This window comes from Pagrus major, chromosome 11, assembly GCF_040436345.1.
Source record: "Pagrus major chromosome 11, Pma_NU_1.0".
NCBI lineage: Eukaryota > Metazoa > Chordata > Actinopteri > Spariformes > Sparidae > Pagrus > Pagrus major.
The window spans coordinates 27,034,787-27,059,187 of record NC_133225.1 but is presented as its reverse complement, the minus strand read 5'-3'; the positions used below and the strand labels follow the sequence as shown (position 1 = coordinate 27,059,187).

The 24,401-nt window shown below is 40.6% G+C and overlaps 1 protein-coding gene across 1 annotated transcript in view; it reads right to left on the bottom strand.

The window, feature by feature from the left end:
• Positions 1-24,319, bottom strand: part of lrrc7 (leucine rich repeat containing 7) — a 125,230-nt gene extending 100,911 nt beyond the window's left edge. Inside the window, exon 1 of the mRNA XM_073475731.1 lies at positions 24,235-24,319. Coding sequence (XP_073331832.1) covers positions 24,235-24,319 — 85 coding nt within the window. The remainder of the gene's footprint in view (positions 1-24,234) is intronic.
• Between the last annotated feature and the right edge of the window lie 82 nt (positions 24,320-24,401).

The following is a 24,401-nucleotide window of genomic DNA, read 5'->3' as shown; positions in this document are numbered from 1 at the left end:
TTCAGCTGACCCTGTGCTCATCTCAGTCCTGTTAGGTGTAGTTGCTACACCTGTAAAGCTTTTTGTTCTACCTCCACACATTAGCCAACAAAATTCTTAGTTATCTTTGAAACAATGTGTCCTTGATTTCAGACAGAAAGAAACAAAAGCTGGTTTCTTATTTGTCGCATCTACCTTTGAATTACCCGGCTGAAATGAAAACTACTGCTGGCCATAGTTAGCTGGCTAATTAACCCTATCTCCATGTGTTGGTTTAAAAATCATACTTAGATTTCAACCAGTATCTTTAACTTTAATAAAAGAAAAGGTTTGAGAATGGGGAATAACCAATGAGTTCAAGAAACTGAAAGCTATCTTAGGTACCGAATTTAGCTAAAATAGCTCGAAGTGTAAACTTCCTCAAACAAAATAAAGAGCGGAAAAGACCCACTCATGTGTGATAAAGTTGCATCTCTGCTCTCACGTGGTGATGTTTCAGTCTTGAGCAGGGATTTGATGACTTAATTAATAGTGTGAAGCTTTGTGATAATACCAGGATTGCCACAGTAACACCAGAGAAATCACCACAGCCAAAGATTGTAAATGTCTAGTTGTTTACATTAATGGCATCAACGACTGCCGATGACATATTTCACAGGGGGAGATTTCAACCACTAACCCTTGGAGCTCTTATGGGGGCAAAGAGGCACTCAGGGGTTAAAATTGGAAACTGGAACTGTGACAGTTTCACTTGAAGAACACTCTGCAACAGTTATGCAAAGTGTCTCTTGATGAGTTTAAATGGATTCGAGTGAGAATTTTCTCAAGAGTGGACTCTTTACATTGCATTAATGTGGACTGAAACACTAACTATACACCATTTGTTTCCCTTCTCACATGCTGACCAATATGAGGAGCTTCGTGACTGCCTGTCCCCTCAGCACAGACTTCGTCATTCCTCCTCGTTTCAAGTCAGTTCATTAACGCCAAACCAAATCTCCACAGACCACAAATGAAATGGAGGATTTGCCCGGCAGTGTAAAATAATTTTTCAGCGGTGGCGAGATGAACAGTGAGTCGAACCAACAATGAGACAACAGCAGCTGCCTGCATGTGTGTCGGTTTGTCTGTCCAAGCAATCCAAATGACATTCAATAATGTGGGGATGCTCGTCACCATGGCGATGCAGCATTAGTCATTGTCAGGTTCGTTATGGAGACAAAGGCCTGTGTAGAATGTATGATTTTGCTTAAGGCAGAGGGGGTTAGCCTAGATACCAGCATGTATACACAACCTGTGTATAAATAAACTGTTTTATACAGAGACAGTTTAGTCTCTCAGCCTCACATTTCTACCATACAAGTCCATACGTGTCAATCATCCTTTCTATTTCAAAATACAACAGCCTGAAATTGCATTTTGTACACTCTAACTCTTTCTAGGTGAGTATCTCTGTCACCAGCCACATCCTTCTGTTGTCACTGTTTGTTCATGTATTGTTACTGTTGCTATAGCGGTCCTCTCTACAATCCCAGCCTTTCAACTAGAACTTCTAGGTGACCCTTGTGATTATAAGCGCTAGTTTACAGTCACTGGTTTCTTTATCACTGTGGATACATCATTTCCTTATCATTCATTTTAACTAAGTGTATTATCATAACCCAACTTAATTCTGTTCTGTCAGTGGGACTGGCAGGAACAGGTGAGGGGGATTTGGATCTTCAAGGGATTGACAGAGATATCAAATCAAAACTGGGAGATGGGCTCAGGTCTATAATGTTTCAAAATACAGGGCTTCTCTCCAGATATTGGTTAGTGGTGGGAAGTGAATGTGCGATCTGCTCTGTCGGTGTATAAATGTTGCTGAACTGAATCGAACACATCCTGACACGTCTCGTCCTGTTACCAATGTAGTTAACTACTATGTGACACCTCACTAATGAATTAAATTGCCCTGTTTCAGGTGAGGTAGTGAACTTCCACTATAAAAATCATGATATATATTTAAAGGTTTAGTGAAAAGTCAGATTTTGTGTGTGGTTCTTGACTGTGGCGTTAAGAGTGGTTCACTGTAGATTTAATTGAAGTAAAATAAAATATTTTACAATTTAAAGATGTTGGTAATTTACAGTGTTTTGAAATGTAACCAGTTTACTTAAGTGTTTCTCAGTCTTAGTGTTGTCTTTCCAAACATCACCGATGCAAATAGCAGCAAGTTGAGTAACTTATTAGTTAACGTTTCTACCTGCAGGTGTGTTTAAAGTTTTACAGCCAGGTGTACACTGTTTTGTATACATTGGATTGTGCCTTAAATTTTCCAGTGTTGTAAAATTATGGTACTTTTATGTTGCAACACAATGGGCTTACATTTGTACCCAAACAATTCACTTTAATTTTAATATAATGTATTACAGTAACCCTTTCTCAGTTAAGTACCACAGTTAGATGACTTTCCATCTTTGTCTTCGGGTTACGATGATCTAAAAACTGTGAAATTAAACTCGAAATTATGTACTATAACCTCATAGTGAAAGCTTCACACAGTAAATACAATAACATATTGTATTTACACAGTAAATACAATATGTTACATAAAGAGGGGATTTCACATTGTACAGATTTTCTTAAATGTTCTAAAAAATACTGATTACCTTAATAACCCCTACAGATGCATGTTTATGTTAATGTTAATAGAGTTGTCTGTACAGGCATGAAAATGTATGTATTTAAAGGTAAAAGGGGCCCGCTGAGGCTGCATATGTACGGGTCTTCTAGTTTTGTGCTACACCTCTGGTCCTTGATAACAAAATTACACAATCTTAAGCATAAGTTTCACCTATGCACACGGTAAAAGTAATTATTTGATTTTAATTTAATTTGACAACTCAGCTTTTGGGCCATTTCGTTTTGAATGAGCTGGACGACAACGGCGAAGTGTCTCAGCCTGCGGTGCATCAGGGATTTTACACCAGATAAATGAAGGCACAAACAAATGAATGTGATGAAAAACTGCTCTGCGGTCGTCCCCTCAGTTTCAGAAAGCTTCCACAGACAAAGTCTTTTTCCTCTCTAAACACTGTGAATGCTGACTCCCCTGCCCACCCACAGTCTGTTGGCTGCATAACCGTGTTCGTATCTGTGAAAAAAACATACAAAGCCAGTGCCTCCTGTTGGATGAAAAGCTGCAGTTTCTCCCGGATGTGATCGGAGGTGAAAATGGGTTGCTTTTAAAATAACCAAAGTGTTCAGGGTCTATGAAAGTCAGACACAAAGTACACCACACCCTCATCTCTCACCTCTCAGAGCCGCAGAAATAACAAATCCGAGTGTTTACTGTCTATCTCGACTCTTCTTTGAACTCATTTACATCACTTCAGTTGTCCTCCCTCTCTTATTACACCCTCTCTCTCACTCCTCCCATCATGTCCATCCTGGCAAACACAGTGGGAGCGAAGGGTGAATTAATAAAGGAGTGAAAGTGGAGCACAACTCCCTCAGGTCCGCCTTTTCTGGGACGCTGACACAGAGAAACACACAGGCACACACACACACACACACACACACACACACACACACACACACACACACACAGAACGACAACACAATCTACATAAAGGCCCTCACGCACTCACACAATATAAGGCCTACATGTGCACAAAGCCACATGCATACTTCTCATGCATTACTTGGGTGATGAGATGTGAAGAGGAGACAGAGAGAGAAAACGATCCATATCTCCCATCATCTACACGCCCCTGCCTTAGGGTGGGAGGGACATGAGGAAGGAGGAGATAGGGAGAGTGGAGGAGATTAAGGAAGGAGGAGGAGGAGGAGACAGGAGGGCAGGAGCCACGTGAGGAGGGATGCATGGAGAGTGAAACTCAACGGTCCCACACTCCCTGTGTTTCCTCCTCTCATCTCCTTTCCTTTAATTTCTTCTCCTCTCTCCTCTTTCCACCCCCTTCCTTTTTCTTTCACAATGGCACTATACTGCTTTGGTTCCTCCTCTCCTCTTAATTTACCTCTCCTCTCCTTTTCATCCTCTTACCTTTCCTCCCTCCTCATTTGTCCTTCTTTTACTTCCTTCTCTGCTCTCCTTTCCTCTCCACTCCTATTCTCTCATCTTCTCTCCCCTTTCCTTTCCTTTATTTTTCTTTCCTTTCCTTTCACAATGGCTCTATACTCCCTTGTTTCCTCCTCTCCTCTCCATCTTCTTTCCTCTTCTCTTCTCCCCTTTGCTCTAACCTACCCTCCCCTCTCCCCTTTCACTTCTTTTCCTTTTCCCCTTGTTTCCTCCTCTCCTCCCCTCTCATCTGTCCTCCTTTTTCTGTCTTCTCTGCTCTCCTCCCTCTCCCTTCTCCTCACCTTTCCTCTCCACGCTTGTCTCCTCTCCTCTTTCCTTTCCTTTCCTTTTCCTTTCACAAAGGCTCTATACTCCCTTGTTTCCTCCCCTCCTCTCCTTTCCAAACTCTTTCATCTTCTCTGCTCCCCTCCTTTCCTCTACTCTTCCTTTCCTTTTCCCCTCGTTTCCATTTATCCTTTCCCAACTTTTCCTCTCATTTCCTCTTTCATTTCCTCCCTTCCTCGTCTGTCCTTCTTTTCTTTCCTCTCTTCTCTCCCTTGTTTCTACTCTCCTCTCCTCTCACTGTATGTACAGTGGTGTATTGACACTGTCTGACAAAACCAAAGTCAGCAAAAAAAACGACAGTCTGAAGTGTTTCAAAGAAAACAACTGATATAAATGTGGTGCACTAAACTGCAGCACCAGATCTGAGCCACTATCCCAGTTTAACTTCACCTTAAATGCATCATAAAATATTTGTATTGACAGGTTGCTACAGTCAGGGAGGCGGGGATTGTTTATTAATGGCTTACACTAATAAAACCTGTTAATAATTAAGCCTCCTTTAGCGAGGGAAAGTCCCTCAGGAGTTTCATTGTAATTCAAAGCGTTGTAGTGGGCACAGTCAGACACTGGGGATCAAGCCAGCAACTCTTCAACTGCTCGCTAGATTTTCTAACAGATCTGCCAAACAGCTTTTCATCCCTCTACTCCATCTTTTCTTCCTCCCTGTCCATCACTTTGTTTTCATCCCTTCATCCCCACAATCTGCTGATGGGAACAAAGACAGAAAAAGAGGAAGAAGGAACGGGTGAATGAAACTGGTTGAATGAATCAGTGAGTCACACTAACTACATGAATGTAAGAATGAATGATTACATGTTTGTGACAGCGTTACAAAAGCTGCTGTTTCTGAACTGTGTGTCACAATCAGTGACAAGTGGATTTCTTCTTTAACAAACTGCTGTGAAATGATGATGCATGTTAACACTTGATGATGGTGGCAGAAAAAACTAAGATTAAAGAAGGAAAAAGAAAAAAACAGGAGGCTCTAATTAAAGAGTAGCCCTGTATGTGTGTGTGTGTGTGTGTGTGTGTGTGTGTGTGTGTGTGTGTGTGTTTGCCTCTTGGTTTCATTTGTTCCACTCTGAAAGTCATTTTACCTCACATGAACCATATCACTTACTAATTAAAGGGACCGTATACCTTTAGGATATTTTTGCACATTTCTGAAAGTTCATGACTCATATTCTTGCTCGTGTGTGTCTGGATATCCTCCTCCCTAAACCAGGAGGCTGGTTCAACGTTATTTCTTAGGATCAGGTTACAGTAATGTAGAAAATTATAGTTATACTAGGTTAAGGTTACGAATGGCTGCTACAAAGGCTTACTATACTGTGCAGGAAGCAATGGCAATGAGTTCCATGTTTTATATAGCAAACATATTTTACTGTTTTTGTTCTCTTTTTTCTTTCTGCCTGTTATTTTTAGTCATTTTTTACAATCACTGTCTGTAGTGGATGCTTGTTTGACTGTTTTATTGTTAGTTTTTTGTGTTTTTGTGTTGTATCATGTGTTTGATTGCTCAAAAGCCTTACCATGGACGAGGACTGCAAATTAGCCACGGCTAGAAGTCCTATGTAAATTGCATTAGATGTAACAATGCCTACACGTACCGTCTCTGTCAAATAAACTGCTAAATAAATAAATACATTTGAATATTACAGGTTTGACCCAAGCAACACTTGTTTGTGCCCTTCAGTGGTAGAAGACATACTCAGATCATTTTCTTAAGTAAAAAAACAAAACAATACTACAACGTTAAAATACTCACGAGTAGAAGTCCGGCATTCAAATTCTCACAACTTAAAAGCATTTGTTTTAATGGTGTTAGCATCCAAATGTGCCAAAAGTATCAAAGGTAAAATGACTCAGAATGCAGAATGGCCCATTTCAGAATAATATACTATATATTATATCACTGCAGTGTAATTATTAATTATCACTATGTTGTAGTTGTTAAAGTTGGAGCATTTTTAACTAATTTAAATATTAATGATGGAACCTTAATCCAAATAAATACATCCTAATTTATAAGCTGATTTATATTCTGTATTAAAAATCTGTATAACATAACTAAAGTAGTATAAAGTATAAAGAGACATAAAATGGAAACACTCAAGCTAATTATAAGTACCTCACATTGTACGTGTAGTATTGGAGAAAATGTACTTACAATATAAAAAAAACTTCATATTTATAAAGTAACAAGCTATTTTCTTCTAAGAAAAGCGAATAACAAACTGATTTGTAATTCTCAGATGTTAGAGATTAAATATTTGACACATAACATGCGTCATACATAACATACATAACACCAAACTATATCTTTGGGCAGTTCATCCCAGAGCAGGATGTAATGTTTGTCTTGACTCCACACAGTGGCAGAAACTGGAACAAGAAACTTATAACACAGCCTTTGCAGGGAGAGAATGAAAGCTCACCAAGCTACAAGGTGATAAAGGCTCAACAGAGATTTAGAAATAAAACTCAGTTTTTTTTTTAAACAATCTGATTCTCATATCTTCATCCGTGAGGGATCACCTCTTTTTCTCACTTTCTCTCGCATACACATAAATTACAGCGCTACATAACTTGATGCAGCAAAGAGGACGAGAAGCAGAGAGACGACATGAAGAGATGAAATCAGTCAGGAGAAAGAATGCAAAAGAGAGAAATGGAGCAAGAAGGAAAACATGCAGAAAAAAGTGAAGAAAGAAAGAAAAGAGTCAGAGCTAGAAGCAGTGAAGGGGAGAAAGAAAGGGAGCGTCTTGCAGAAGCCCAGGGGGTATCCTGCTATCCCAGAATGCTTTGCTCTAACCTACTTTGGTATTTCTGTTTCTGTCTTTGTCTCTGCAGCGCTCTGAGTGGGCTAGCTACCCCGTACACACCATATCTGACTGAGTTTTGTTCGTGTGCGTGTTCCTGGATTTCTATCCTTCCGAGGACCAGCATGATTAAACAGATGTATATGTGTGGCTGTGTGTGCCTGGTGTCGGTGACTCTGTGCCTGCAAACTTCTGATCACTGACCTCACTCCGCCTGATGAGGTAAAAAGAGGCCTTTTGTGTGTCTACATACACACACATACACACACTTCTCAGAGTCAAAGATGATGATGTGAGTGATGAGAACAGCCTTGCTATGACATAAAATCCCCAAAACAACACAACACACTTGTGTGAATATGTATAGGCGTGTGTGTGTGTGTGTGTGTGTGTGTGTGTGTGTGTGTGTGTGTGTGTGTGTGTGTGGGCATTTGTCTGTATGTAACTGTGTCATTACTGAGTTATGTGTGTGTCCTTGAGTCAATGCAACTGTAATGCGTGGTTGTCCGTGCACCTATGGGTGAATGACTGTGTGCATAAGTGTTTGTGTGTGTGTGTGTGTGTGCGCGGGCGTGTGTGTGCATATGTGTGTGAGAGAGAGAGAGAGAGAGAGAGAGAGAGAGCGGGCTGAGTGGGCAGCCTGAAGACCAGCTCAGTAACACTCTGTTACTATGGAAACTAATGAGCGGAGCACGGAAAGAGGAGCTTGATGAAGGGAGGAGAGGAAGTTTTGTCTTTCGTTCTATCTATCCATCCATCCAGTTCATTCCATAACTTGCTGTATTTATGATATGTAAGCATCTAAAACAATTTACATGTATTGATCACTTTGTCTTTGACGTCTATGGAGAGAACTCGGGATGGTATTTCCTGGAAAAAGTAAAGGATGTGATGCTGTATACACCGTCTTCCACTCCACAACAGCGCCAACAGTGCAAAACTAGCTAACAAATGCTAAGAAATGGAGTCCGCTAACATGAGCAATACAGATTGGAACACAAAGTCCAAAGTCAAAGCTACCATTACTGCAAAAAATTCAAAATATATTGTGATATATTGCTTGCTCACTACGTTCTGGCTAGCAGAATACTAACTCGTGAATATGTTAGTTGGCTAGCTTGCCTATTGACTAACAGCTAACATTATCCATGATACTAACTTATGTATTATGAGAAACAGTCTTGATTTTAGCCAACAATAAACAATGTTACAATACTTAACAAAGGCATATAACCTAAATGACTGCATTTGAATAGCCAAGAGTAATGCAAGGCAAGGGCAGCCAGCTAGCTAACTGTAATCTCAGCTAAGGTTAGCCAGCTAGCTGTGACTTAGCTTCACATCATGGATCTGGCATTTGTTGATATGAAACATTAGCTGATAAACATATTTGCAAACTCAAGCTTGTTCATGGAGGCAGTGGTTAAATGAAACATAGGGACATTACATATAGTAGCATTATCTGAAATATGAATGTAAAGGCCACTGATCAAGAGTCATGACAAGCACTAAGTGATCATTTCAGTCTCGTGTATGTCACGTCGCTGGTTTGGCTGATGCCCAGGATGATGCTCGCTAGTGTCTACAGAATGTGAGCACAACTGCGATCAACAGGAAGCTGACAGCAGACGACTGAACGATCATCTGTGTCATTAATAACAAGGATTTTCCACTTATTTATTTATTTGTGTATATCTGCTTCAAGGATTAATCAGATGCATTGAAATCAGATGTGCATAGAAAGCTTCTCTCTTTCTCCGCATTCATACATGCAATGACTGAATAAAGGAACATCTACCATTATTAACATGTGATGACATTGTATTGATGATTTACATCAGTTACCTAACTTTAACTCTGTCCTTAGTCTTATCGGCTACATGCCTGACCCCCACATTTGCTACCTTCTACTTATTTTTAATAATAGAAGGCTTAAAATAAACCAGCGACCTTGTTGGGGCCAGACTTTTGTCCCCACATGAGAGGTGTGTCCCCACAATGTAATTACAAGGTACACCCATGCATCTATTACCAATGTGACATTTAACACTGGAACCAGGGCTCCACCTGCTGCATGCACAGGAGCACACACACACAGACACACACAGACACACACAAGCACTCCATTTAAAGCCTTTAATCCGTCATAATGATCAATTCTTTTATGCTTCTTCACGTTGAGTTCATAACAACTCATTTACATACAAATTCACGACAGTGAAACGTGAATAAACTTCTCCAAACTGTCATTTACATGAGTCATGACAGTCCATACAAATCACTCACTGATGCTTTCAGCGCCATGTTCAGAAGCTGTTTTGATAAACTCCTGTAATCTGTGACTACAGCAGTGATTAACATCTAACTCCTACCTCACACACTCACACACATGCACAGAACTCAAAACACATTCAGCAACTGAGCTGCTGATGTTTATTGTACATATTTTCTCTCTACCTGCCCACACCTGTTGTGCTGTTTGTGCCGAACAATTGAGCATAACTCCATTAACTTTCTGACCAAGGACAGCCCACGCCACCTAACAATGCTTTTTGTATTTGCTGTTAAAACACCATCAGGATAAATCATTGCTTATGTTGCCTCTGGCAGTTATTTGTGCATTTCTGAGGTTTTTATTAAGCTTTTCCAGTTGAAACTGTCTGTTATGTCACTGCATTTAGTCATTAGGCTCCAAATGTGGCCAAGAAAAATGAACGAATGTACCTTTATGTTTCTCACCAAACATGTTGCATGTGTTTGCCTAATAAAACCTTAATAAAGCCATTTTTAAGATATTCATAAACCCACATTGTGCAGTACATGTCCATCCACATGAATTGGCTTGTATAGAGCACAGATTAAAATTGTGACCTGCTCACCAAATATACTGTAGCTCCATACTGCCACTTGTCAAAAACAAGGTTTAATGCACAATATGTAATTTCTGACACTACAGGTGTCTCAATCAAAACATAACAAAAGGCGTAAGAAGCGTGGGATCATGGGAGTTCTTGCGACTATCTGCCTACATAAGTTGGGCAGAAAAGCTCACAGATGAGAAAATTGAAAGTTGTATTTATGTCATATTCAGTGAGCCGACTTCCTGCCTCACTCTCTGACTCTGTTAGAAATTATATTGACAAGCAGCAAAATGAAACACGCCGTTACCTTGAGTAAACTTACAGATTTTTCTGGGTTTGAAAGTAAGTACACAACTCAACAAAATATTTAACAAAGATGTTATAGTCGATTTTAGACATTTTAATGCAGATACCAAGCAAGCAAGCAAAGTTTATTTATATGGCACCAGTCACAAAGTGCTTCACAGTCAAACAAAGTCAGATAAAATAAAAACAACAAATAAATAAAAATTCAAGACAAACACAGGAGTAAAACATAAAACCTAATATTCTACCCAAATACCTGTCTGAAAGGGAAGTTTTTTAACTGCCTTTTAAAAGAAATGTTACATCTTTGAAGGTACCCTGTGAAGTTTTTGACTACAAGAAATGCTGTGGAGTGTCTTAATGAGTGTTCCCTGTTCTGTTTGTAATGTGAATGAGCCCTCTGAGGCATTGGTGTCAGCATGTAATTCATTTTAGTTTCAGCTATTTCACAGTTGGCAGTATCGTGCCAACAACTGTAGCAATGTACCCGCAAAGATAGAGAAAGGGAATTTGACTGCTAGAAAGCCAACATGATTGTAAGCGACGCACCATTTGAAATGTTTTTAAAAGTCGGTTTTACAAATGTTTTATTGGGAAGGAAATGTATTGACCCATTTAATTAGGCCTAAAGGATACACACAATGCATTTTGGGAGAAATACAGAATGTGTATATAAACTTTGTCTATAAGGAAACTCCACAACGCACCTTCAGCTACAGTATGTAATCTTTGTGTGAGATGTAGACAGTGGTGTTCATGATGAAATTTTTTTTTCTTTGTTTCCAGGATTGACCAACATAGCCATATTCCACATTCAACTATAATTCATTAGCAGTGAAGCATCCTGCTGACCACATAGATTATTTAATACAGTAAATAGTGAATGGCACAGACAGCAGATGGTATTCTCAAAGATCACTGGGAACTACAATGGATGCAGGCTGGTCTCTTCTCTTTTTGCTCATGCCCCCCTCTAATCCTCTTTGTCCTCACCGATTCAGCCAGCACTTCAATAAGCCTGGTCTTTTGACATGGGCACGTTTGTTTTTGACCCAAACATCAACCCTGACCATGATCTGGACGCATCGGGTCACCAGGTCGCGGTCATAATTCATGCAAGGTATCATGGGGGCAAGTCTTAAAAGAGGACTCCACCGATTTAGCCAAAGTCGCTGCAGCAGAACCAGAGGTATTGGCTCTTTTGTTCCAGGCGTTATTCTTCCTTGTCAAAGCCTGACCCATACATTACCCACAATGCAAATTCACAGCTGACAGGTCCGTCTGAGATTTGTGTATGTTATGCTAGTAGTGGTTAATGTACCATCAGGCTGCTACCCTCAAGCAGAGATGAGGAATGGGCTACAGAGGTCTGCTGAGTTCACATCTTCCAAAGTTCTTAACAACAGAGATTTTTCAAATTTCACATTTGTAGTCTTCAGCCCCAACCACATTTGCCTCAAGTGACATCACTTGTTAAGGTCAACTTATCAGACTTTATCCAGCTCCCTCTAGAGCCACAAAAGGCTTTATACATCTTATTTTCACATATACAGTGAAGACACTGATGTGTAAAATCAGTGGGCTCCATGGAACTTCTGTGTTGTGTTGGAAGCTGTTCATTAGTTTATGTTTGCTGACTCCCCTTCTACATTAACATTAGCTACAGCTGCCCTCTGTTAGCGGAGCAGATAGAGGCACTGAGACGAGGCACTCGAGAACGTTGCATCCTTTGGACTGTTGCAGAAAGTCCTTCACAAAGAAATCCACAGTCCAGCAGCATTAAACAACTTAAACAAATCCTCCATAAGCTTATATAGAAAACTGAGAGAGACGGGGACGGCCCCTTTTTTTCACATCACCTTACAATCGGCTCTAACTTGACCAATAGAACAATGACCAATACGTGCTAATCTCTACAAATTGTTACATGTTGCACAAGTTGTGAAGCCTTCCGAGACAAACTTGTGATTCTGCGCCATGAAAATTGATGTGACTATCATCCATGCACACACAGGCATGGACACTATAAATGTAAACTGGTCTAAAACATGTAATAACCGCAGGCGGTCGTCCACTGGCATCCCCAAACCACCCCATCTTATTGGCTAATGGTTGGGAAGGTCTCCGATGACTCACTCTCTGTCTCTCTCTCAACCACACACACAAACACAACCCTTACACACAATGGCGCACACACATTTCTAATGAATGCTCTGTTAGCATTTACACAGAAGCAGTAACTAGACGGAAAGACCTAAAAACAAACAAACAAAACAGCACACATCACAACACGCATTAGTGGCCTGTTCTAGCTGGTGGCTGTCAACAACTTTGGAGAGTCTGGAGGGTCCAGTCAGAGCCCACCTCTTTACTGTGGGTCTCTGTGAGTGTGAGTGTGTGTGTGCGTGTCCATGGGCATCCTGCATGTGTGGGCGGACAGTGAGGCTGAGTTGTCATGTTGGGCAGAACATATCTGCATATTCATAACCAAGCATTTATGCATACAAGCCTGCACACACACACACACATTTACACACACAGGTGAACACAGATGTACAAAATTTGCCACGAGACAAAACCAATATTAAAAAATGATGGCGTCGTGCTGAGAAGAACAGCAGGAGGCAGAGAAGACAGCGAGAGAGAGATGAGATAGACAGAGAGAGCAAGAGGAAAGACACAACGGCAGACTAGAACGAGAGAGAGGAAGAGAATGAGTGGTAGGCAGGAGACTCTGTGTGGGTTGACTTTTCTCTCTCTGGTGCTATGGTAACCTACAGAGCTGCAGCTAATCATAGGAGAGGAGAGGAGAGGAGAGGAGAGGAGAGGAGAGGAGAGGAGAGGAGAGGAGAGGAGAGGAGAGGAGAGGAGAGGAGAGGAGAGGAGAGGAGAGGAGAGGAGAGGAGAGGAGAGGAGAGGAGAGGAGGAAACAAAAAAGGGAAGAAGAGGAGACAAAAGAGGAGGCAAAAAGAGAAAGAGGAGAAAGAAGGAGTGAACGGAACAAGAAAGGAAATGAAAGGAAAGGAAGAGGAGTGATGTGAGGGTTTCTGCAGGTTTCACAAGTCGTACATTTGATACTCAAATAAAGACAGATAGCTAAGACCTTTAATTAGTTTTAAAGGCTTCAGTATAAAGACATCAACTTTATGTCTTGAAGAGCTCCTAAGATCCTTGAGTACTGATTTATATCCAAATCAAAAAAATGTAATGGCCTCAATAAACCTCCCACCGAACAAAAACGAAAGAAAAAGATAGCCAGAGAGTGTCTCCTTGTCAGTCCGTCAGTTGGTCCACCACTGTGGTACAGACTGAAACATCTCAACAACTATTAGATGGATTGCCACAAGGTTTAGATATTCGTTGCCCCCACAGGCTGAATCCTAGTGATTTTGGTGAGCCCTTGACTTTTCCTCTAACAGCTATATGAGGTTGACATTTGTGGTCTTGGATGAAATGTCTCGACAACTACTGGATGGATTGTCATAAAATGTGTTCATGTTCCCCTCAGGATGACCTATAATAGCTTAGGTGATCCTGACTTTTCATCAGGTTAAATGTTTTATTTGTCCAGGACTCTGGTTTATAACCCAATGCCTGTAAAATGTTATACATGGCTCAACACCAGCATGTTACCATTTAGCTCAAAGCACTGCTCAGTTACAGCATTTGGTTGTCTCCACTGTGCCACAAAAATGACAGAACAGGCCATGCCTATCTGTGGATGTATTTTACCTCTGTGGATTTTTTGCTCTGAAGTGAAGGGGAACATTTTTGTAATGAGCCTGTTTCTCTAATAGTTTGTTTAAAGAAAGATGCAAAACAGACCAATATAGTGTAAAATGACAAATCCTGAGCATTCAGAATCACCAATAGCAACATATCTGCCAATATTTGTCATGTTTCGTTCTCTGGGCTTTTGTTTTAGAATTTTATTATTCATATTAGACAATAAACAATTAAAGCTGGGGTTGGTAAAACTAGAAACCAGCAAAATCAAGCTTAATTTTAAAGGTATCCAACTTTTTTATCTACATATAAAATCAAATGCAAAAAGCTGTTTGTGTTCAGACCTCTGTTTTGTTTGCTGTTGTGACCGTTGATGTAAGCAAAGAAACTGCAAGGCTGTAAATGTAACAGCCCTTTGTCCTGTTGTGTTATGTACGCCCTGGAGCGCAATGCAGCAAATTAATCACAACATGAATCAGCCTCATGAAATAAGGTGAGCACTTTGTTGGACATCTACCAAAGACAAAACTGGCATGTAAACAGCAGGGACGGGTTTAAAACTCTGAATTAGGGGTGGCTCTGGTGTCTAGTGTGTCACTTTGTGGTTGTTTGACTTCTCTTTGTGGTTGTTTTGTGTCTTTTTGTGATTGTTTTGTGTCTCTTTGTGGTTGTTTTGCCTCTTTGTAGTTGTTTGATTTCTCTTTGTGGTTGTTTTGTGTCTCTTTGTGGTGGTGGTTTTGTTCTTTCTTGGTCATTTAATATCTCTTTGTGATTTGTCTAAGTAATCTTTTTATATCTGAGTGGTTTGTCTCTTTTTGGTATTTTTGTGTCTCCATATTCTTACCTTCATTTGGCAGAAATAAAAAGAAATAAAAGCCTCCCTGCACTTATGAACTTCTCCGTCTTTTATATCGCATTAAACACATCACAGTTCAAATTTATGTTGTGACCCGCCTCAAGCTACAACAGTAAAATGATGCTTAATCATTGAGGCTTCAGTAACGATCTAATAATGTCATATATAATAATCTATCATTCACAGGGGACATATTCCTGACTAACGACTACTATTACTTTTGACACTTTGAGTAAATTTAGATGATAATGTGTGTGTAGTTTTTGCTTCGGTAGGATTATATCAGGATTATAATGGGGTTTTTTATTATGTATTTTACTTAAGTAAAGGGTCAGAAAACTTCTTTCACCACTGGAGATAATAAGAGCAATAAGTGTCCTGTCATGGAGAACAACCAAGTGAAGGTTTGCTTAAAAGCCACAAAACAGAAAGCACAAAAGATTCTGTGAGAGCCAGAGATGGCTGTCAGCAAAAATGATTTCACATATGTAAGATATGTTGCACTTGGACCGAGATGGTAAAACTGTCTTTTGTCTCTGAAATGTCAGAGACATTCTCAGTCCTATGAATGCACTCATCCCTTGTTCTGGTTATATCTGCAGGACAATCAGAGACATTGATTATGGGCTGCTGCTGTTGATCGCAGATTAACATTGCCTCACGCTGTTCAATAAAGGAAACAGTTCAAAGCTCGTCATTTGAGTGAGTCAGTCTCTCTAAATCTCTCTACTGCAGTTGTTGCAATGTAATCATGCCTTCATGCTGTTTTCCTGATGTGTGACGGATTAATTAAATATCTTGAAATGTTGCCATTAATATGTCACAAAAATAAGTGAAACTGGGTGAGCTTGGTCTCTCTTGTGTGTCTCTCCTGCTCCTTTTCCTCTTTGTCTCTCTCCCTTTGCCCTCTCTGCGTATTTCTCTCTGTTTCAAAATCCTACTGAGAATGATGCAACCATACAGTAACTATACAGACAGACCAGAAAACACACCCACACGCACATACAGTGACACACACACATGCACAGTCTTTCTGAACCCAGACTACTTAGGAAATATTTAATCTACACTTAGTGAGTTCATTCACAAACAGACGATCCTTTTTTAGCAGTTTTTCTTTCTGTCTGGTTTTTCACCTGTCTGTCTGCAAGTCTGTCTTTATATTTAGGTCAGTGTGCCCCATTTGCAACTGGACCTACTTTAACTTGATTGGTTTACAGATGTTTTCTGGTATTTTGGCTGAGGATATAAATACATATGTTGGCAGTTTGCTGATGTAACTCATCTCAATAAACATTAAAAAAAGCCATAAATGTGTCAATTGTCCCGCCTGAGCAACATCAGAGTCAGTGAATCTCTTGCCTCAGCTTTTGCTTCAAAGGTTTCATCATTACATTCATAATCATCGAGCATCTGTGTTTCTCTCTGTAGTCTAGAAGGTTGTCTATCAACACTCAGTGTTGTTTCTTTCAACATATTTCCAGAATCAGAAATGTAGTTTTTAGCTGCAACCAGCAGCTCTATAGCTTGTCGGTCAGTCGGTCCACAAAAAATGTCCTCACCCTTTGGCAACCACAGTTTTCAGCCTACAGTAGGCTGAAATTTGGTATGGAGGTCAAATGCGTGTGTTCATGCCAATTGGCTATAAGTGAGCGTGGTGATCAGTGTGGCCTACCAGCAGTCAGGTGTTTGTGAGGTTTTCTGTGTATGTGTGAATGAAGAAACCTGTGGATGCATGCACATACTGAACGTTGTCGCAGTTATCGTGTTTTTCACGTTGCAACTCTACCTTTTTATTCAAACAAAGATGGTAACTGGAGTGATATTTTTTTCCTCAAATCCAGGCTGTACAACCGACAGGGCAATGCAGGAACCAGACTATATTACCACACATACTACAAGCATTAATATGTGATCTTGTCTTATAATCAGGCCCTTGTGTCACACTAAAGTTTTAAAACCTCTATAAATTTGTGCACAAAGTATTATCAACCATAGGAGTACTGTTTGCACCAAACTTAATGGGAATTTGGAGGCATCAGTACAGCACACATCGCAAAGAGAGTGGTAGGTGGTGAGTCAGTAACACCACGAACAACAGTGTTGAAGGGATTTTGGGAATGCCTCAGGGTCTTCTGTCAATCTGGATAAACTCCATTTCCTAATTCAAACAAAGACAGCAGTTGGAATCTTCTTGTCCAAATAGGATTTTCTTCACGCTAATACACCTGTGTTTTCCAAATGCAATGTGTGGAAAAGGCCTATTTTATTGTGCATCATCAAAATTAAGATTCATCACATCCATTAATTTATCTCTTTTGTGAACATGATAGGTATAAACTGTGGCTCGTCTGTACACAGCCACACAGTCCTGAGAAGAGGTCTCATCAGCCAAAAGTGAAAATTCCTGTGTACCATGGGTGTGCAGAGACTTTAATCAAGCTGTCCTCTGTACCAGAATCATTTCCCTCTCCCTCGGGAAGAAGTAGTCCTTGACCTCGCCTCTCAATCAGAGTAAAACCTTCCAGAGGTTCTTATCAGAAACCTTCAATCTTCACACTGTCAGTTTTTCCAAGAAAGGAAAAGACAGTATGATTTACCCCTGTAATTACTGGGGATTTCAGACAGTTTGCACAATATTATTGATAACGCTACTTGATTGCTGGAGTTATGATTTTTATTTGCAGATCTGTGGGACGATACCAGCTGTCAGTTGCTGTCACATAAAAACTGCAATAATGGACATGTGAACAAATACTTAAGACCATGTTTAAGCTAGACTTGCTGCTGAAGTAATGATTAATGTAGACACATTTTTGTATATTTGTGAAACCACAAACTAAGCTTAGTCCCTATCATGTCTCCGTAAAGTGTAACATTCTGCTCATAGTCTTTTTCATATTGCTGTTTTGTGACAGAAGAAACTGAATCAAAACATGTGCACGTGATCACCAAGCAAGTCAACGGGAAAAACAAAACTAACCCCTTTTAGTCTTAATTAACAGCAGTGTTTCAACATCAACACTCTTCTTTGTCAGACAGACAGATCAAATCAAACGTCGCTCAGCTAAGTAGTCCAGATATTACAAACCGCTTCAGACCCTTCTGACACAGGTCAGCGTGACACCAGTACATCACATTAGCAATCAAACTGCTGAGGCTCCACAAGTATGTCCAATAAGCAAATGTTGCCAAGCAACAAACACAGTTTGCAGCCTCCAAGCTGAGTCCTGAATGGCGTTTCACTGCAACTGTACTTGTTGGTAGGATGTTAAAACTGAACCCCACAGTGCTGCATGAGTGTGATACAATTGAGGCCACAGTGGTGTCATTCTGGCCAAAATCGCCTTCAGAAAGAATGTGTAACCTTGAAACCAGACAGGTTAATCATCTGGATATAAATATAAACAGGCATTAACACCAGCTTGATGCAGAATCGAGACCATCTACATCCTCCAGAGAGGAATCTGTCTGCTGAGAGAGAATCCATGTGTCTGTACTACAGTGTGGATCAGCTACCACACTGGAGACACAAGTCAGGTGAACTTCTTAAACTCCTCACGTTCTCCCCTTGAGTTCTCCTTCAGACATTCAGTATTTTCTCAATCATTTCAGCTTTTTCTATTGGCTGCACCATACCATCACATATACTGTAAATATTCTAGATGTCTTGTGCATCATTTTATACATGTGTACTTGTATAAAGTTATGCACAAGCATCTCACCATGATGCACCTCTCCTGAAAAACTGTGTCAGTGTCACCCAACACCAGTAACGCCCCTCATATCAGTTCAGTGACTTCTGCTCGAAAGCCACATTATCACATACACAACTCATTCATGGGCATATGTATTTTATATTCAAATACATTTGCATCTGTTTTAATATGTGGTTTGTTCAACTCTTTTATTTGCAAGTGTATTTTGAAAGTATTGAAGGCCAGAATTGTAAGAGTTTGGCCACTAGGGGGCAGTGAAACAACAACACAGACTTATCATGCCTTTAAGTTGATATGGTGGACAAACAGCTGATTAATTACATATCCTGCAGTTACAAAGCAAGATGATCCTTCATTAGGAGTCGTGTTTCTGGCCACCTTATGATTGCACGTCCAATTTTCACACAGCTCTGTGTTCGGTCTGGCTCTTTAGTTGCTAAATGCTCCACTTTGTTCACCAGCTAGTCTCTGTGTCTCTGTTTTGTGCTGAGCAGGTAGTGTAAAGTGGATTTTTAGAGCTTTTTAGTAAAAAACAGCGTAATCTGTAGCTCCTCTATATTTTGCTGAACTTTAAATGAGTTGCAGCTAATTGTTTAGCTGTACGGCCTGCAGCTTTAGTCTTACCGATTTCCTCTCATGGCGTTGTTTTCAGTCGCAGCAGGCAGCTGCGAAAAAGCTCTAAAAACCCATTGTACACTGCCTGCTCAGCACCAAACAGCAGAAAGACAGTAAGCAATGGCAATTAGCAGCTAAAGAACCAGAAATTTCCCATAGGAGTTGGTAGAGACCAAAACCTGAGCTTAAGGAGAGTGAACCTGCACTTGCAAAAATTGGTCAGAAACACGACTCCAAATGCTAATGTTGCTGTCATTATGTTGGTATGTGTGTGTGGGTGTATTCATGTGTGTATTTTGAGTGAGATATGATTATTGGACAAACATCATAGTACCGGTATAAGTGTATCATACAATATTGGATCAATTTTAAGATTTTTAATCCTAATTTTTTAGTAATTTCAGTGTAATTTTATAATGAAATCAGGCATTTATTACAGTTTTGCACCTCTGTTGACACACTGCCACTGACAAACTGTCACTGATGCACTGTCATCCTGTGATCTTACAGGCTCTGAAACATGATTGATTTTTCAACAAACCTTTACCAGTCAAAGAGATTTGAGGCTTACCAGGACTATAATCACCGTACTACTGATGTTACTGTCGCCTCGGCCAAAAGAATCTCTCAGCTGTGGGGCATCCCAGTGAATCCGTGGGTTAAGGTGAATATCATGTACTTGTGATGTTGTGGGCTCAAATCTGGCTCCTGGTCTGTCTCACCCCCCTCTTTCGCTCTCTGTCGTCTTCCCTGCCACTGCTCTGCATACAGCCTAATGAAGCAGAAACGAATCCCAAAGCTTTCTATCTGCAGTAGACGTAGCTGTGAAGATGAGATGTTTCCTCCTACGCAGGCAGGCAGACAGGCAGTAGCTCTAGAGACCCGAACACCTCCAACTGTACTGTAATGCTATGGAATATCTGATTAACTCTCACTGATAGCAAACTGGAAGCATGTCCTCTCTATCCGAGCTGTTAGCTACGCTGATAGAGTCGTCATGTAGATTTAGATCTGCAGCGAGGAACTGAATTCATTGTGAGAATTTATATCAGACCTGCAGTCACAAAAAAATAATAGAATACAGCTGCATAAAGCATCTGACTCCGACTGGTTAAAGAGTCTCTTTAGGTTGCGTATGACGAATTCAAAAAAGCTGCTAGGCTGCCATGTTAGTCAGTCCTCTTCCAGTTGACAAGATGGAGCAGAGTTTTATGAGCAGAGTGAGTCAGTTAACATCAAGATGGTTGGAACAAAAATGTCTCCATTCAGGAGGAGGAGTGTGAGCGATCACAGTGAGCAAAACATCCTCCTCAAAAACGTGTTATAAACGAGTAGGTTCAATATATTGACTTTGTTAAGGCTCTTCTTTAACTTTTGATTAATAGTGATATTTCACACATCCAGGGCCGTATTGTGGATTTTAGAAATACAAGGACATTTTTGGCTCCGCACTAATCAAAGTGGTAAAAAACTGCTCCTTTGTATTTTCCATAAAACTGTATCTCCCTACATTATAATGTTTAATCAAAACCTTCTCTGCAGTGCCTGGTAATACTGGTGGATGTATACTAAATAAAAGTGATATTTAATGGGTTTTCAAGTCAGCCCTGAATCAGCCTCAAAAACCCAACATTTTGTGTAATAAGTGAGACTTTTGTAATTAATACAAAGGATCTAAGCCAGAGCAAAGACCTGTTATGGGTGTTGAAATGTTGTCTGTGTGGCTAACACTGACAACTATTATCATAACTGATTAGTCAAGTAAAGTCAAGTCAATTCTATTTATATAACCCAAAATCACAATTACGATGCCTCAGTGGGTTTTACAATCTACAGTACAGTGAATGACATCCTCTGTCATTAAAACTCTTGATTCAAGTAGGGAAAACTCCCCAGAAAAAAAAAACCTCTAGCAGGGAAAACAATATGCCAATTACTTTTTTGAAAAATCAGTTGACTGTTTGTCTATAAAATGTCAGAAAACAGAGAAAAATACCCATTATTAATGTGAAATTGTTTGTTATATTCAACCAACAGTTGCATTTTTACATGATAAATGCCTGACACAACTACTTGATTATCAAAATAGTTGCCCGTTAATGTAATATTTAAACAATCATTGCATCGTTTCAAAAATAAGACAAAACTAATAACATTTTGGATTAAATATGAGTGCGTTCCCAAGTCTGTGACATTATTTGGACAGAAAGTGTTTTTAACATCACATTTCTGTACGTTTGCATCTGTAACTGTGGATCTGACAGCAGGGAGGCCTCAACCCAAGAGCCAAAAAAATACAATTTGTTCTCTACAAAGTCTCTCGGTTGTCAAAATCTTCTTGTCACTGGATCAAAGTTTGAATATTGTGTTTTGGGAAAATTGGTTGAACCCAATCTCACAAAACCGGTCAGGGTGACAAAAACATTCTCTAAAAAAGGGGAAAAAAGACTTCCTGCAGATGAAGTATTTGATGCGTCCTCAGGTGGTCGGACAGAAGACTCTCGGCAGGAGAGCAGCCGAGCAGAAAGTCTCCGTTTGTGCGCAGCTGAGTCCTGAATGCACGAAGACGCCGGCTGTCGCCTGACCTGAGGTTACTAATGGAAGTTTTAGGGACTCCAGGTGGCACGAATGTCACGCACTTACAGCGCAATTGAACCCACTGCATGACCTGTTCCTCATTGTCTCTTTTCATAATCATTCCAGATTGTAACAAGACGTGGAGGATCAAGAGTTTTCACACCTGCCCACTTGTTAACTCACACATCTGCCCACACCAGTGGAGCGCTGTGAATCCTGCAATGGAGATCAGGTTCGTACACAGACACATTTACATAGAAATGGATGGATTCCTCCACACGAAAGTGGAGTTGAGACAATCCCACTAGAAACAGCTTCTATACCACACTTCTCTAAATGATAGTAGCAGTGAGGGTTTTCTGGACTAGTGGGACAGTGTGCTGCTGCACAGCCCTGATACAGGAGTATAGATGGAGCGTTATGTAATTAATACTCCTCCTCCTATGCAGATACAGTAGACAAGCCTAAAAATTGTGGCCTCAGCTGTAACAGTAGCCCTGAAATGACTGACACAGCTCATACACACAGTGTCATTTTAATCACTCTGGCTCCTATAGTCCCATATACAGCAGCAGCTCTTGACTCAGCTAAAGCCTTTGCATAACTGACACTGTAAAACATACAGTAACACCAAACCCCCTCTACAGCCACGCAGCATGCAGAGAATGTGTCTCACCCACACACACACATAACACACAGCCCAAAGAAACCTACCGTTTACCTGCTACCCCATAATTCACAGTCCTGGCAGGGACAGGTGACTGGTAAAGCCAAGACAGACAGAGAAAAGTGGTGTTGGGCATCTCTTACCAACAAATCCCCCCTTTCTTCAGGAATCCTTCCTTTCCTCTCCCTTCAGCCGGCTTCTTCCAGCGCTCCAGCTTTCATCTTTCCAGTAACGAGAGCAGGAGGACGAGAGCGAAGCACTTTAAATAATCAGCATTCCTCTTCGCTCCTGTGTTTTCTCTCCGTCTCTCCTCTCTCCCAGATTTCTCCACAGTCTCCGGGGGGGAAGCAGGAGCATCAGTGATACAGTGCCGCGCGCTCCGCTGCAGGAGGCTGAACGTCAATCACACAGGTAACCTAGGGAACCGCTGGGCCCGCCCCCCCAGCCAGCGCCGATTGGTCGACTGATGGAGAACCAGAAGTCACAAGTCCTCGCAGATCCACAGATGGTACACCGAGAGCTGTGCTGGGATCATGTACAGAGCCAAACAAACAGTAGTGGATTGCGGTACTTGTGAACTCTCTTTCTCTCCTCTCGGTCTCTCTCTCTCTCTCTCTCTCCCTCTCTCTCTCCCTGACTTCAGAGCCGACCGCTTTATTTTACAGTTGCTTAGCAACAGACTGGCATGTGTGTGTTTGAGTGTGAGTGTGTGTTGCAGAGCGGGAGGAGAGGATGTGGGAGAGAGAAAGGAGTTCAAGTCCTCAACTCTCTCTCTCTGTCTCTCTGTCAGAAGTGTGGATGGATGTTGAATATTTCAGCTCTCAGCAGCAGTCTGTCTCAGTATTGTGGAGGCTGTTGTTGCTTCAGACAACCAGTTCAATATGACACTGACTGAGAGTTGGTTAATAGAAGAAAATGCCACAAAATACAAACTACATCTCCTTAGTTACACTTTGAATGAAAGAGGAGATTGAGAGAAAAGTGGAAATACTTGTGTTATTTGAGATAAAAGGATAAAACCCTCTTCATTTAATCTTAAATTGTGGCACGTGAAGTCATTCCATCCTGCTTGGATACTATGATTAAACTTCTGAAACCAGTCCTACTTATCCTTCAACAGTTTATTATTTTATTTAGTCTGTTTAGCTCTCCACAATACTTTTTAGATGCATTCAGTGAAACAGTTGTGTGTATATTTCATGGTCTATATTTGAGAGTTTCTGCCAAATACAAGCAGAATTACGTTTGAATTTGTCTGGAGATGAAAGAGTTTTGTTAATTACCTTTCTTACTGCTGAAATCAGATATCCGAGTGTCACATATACATGTTGCAATGCCAGTGAGCTGATTGTGTCACACATGTGTGAGGTGAATGGCTTGAGGGAGACACAAGTTTGCCCTCTAGATATTAACACATTTAGGAAGTGTCGTTAGACGTGAGACAATCCTCTCGAAGGAACTGACCTGCCGACGACTGTCTTTGTGGAGTCCTGTACTAAAAAAATATATAAGCCAATGAGATGACATTTAAAGAAAGGGTATTGTCTGAACATTGACAAATAGTCAAGACAAGGCCAGGACATTGTTTGATGACTGTTATCTGGAGAGTTTTATCATGTAGGTTTTATTCTTTATTTGACATTAAGGTCAGATTATTGTCAGCATCTTGCAATGAGCTGTCAGACTGAATATACATACCGAGGTCTGGGCCTTTACCGTCGATGCTTCGGCTGCACAGCTGCAGTCCGCCTCTCAGGGTGCTCACTCGAGGGTAATAACACATCATGCAGTCCGAGAATTTTAAAAACGGTGCGTTATGAATATTGAAATGGCTAAAAGAAAACATATGGGCAGTGTTAGTGCTT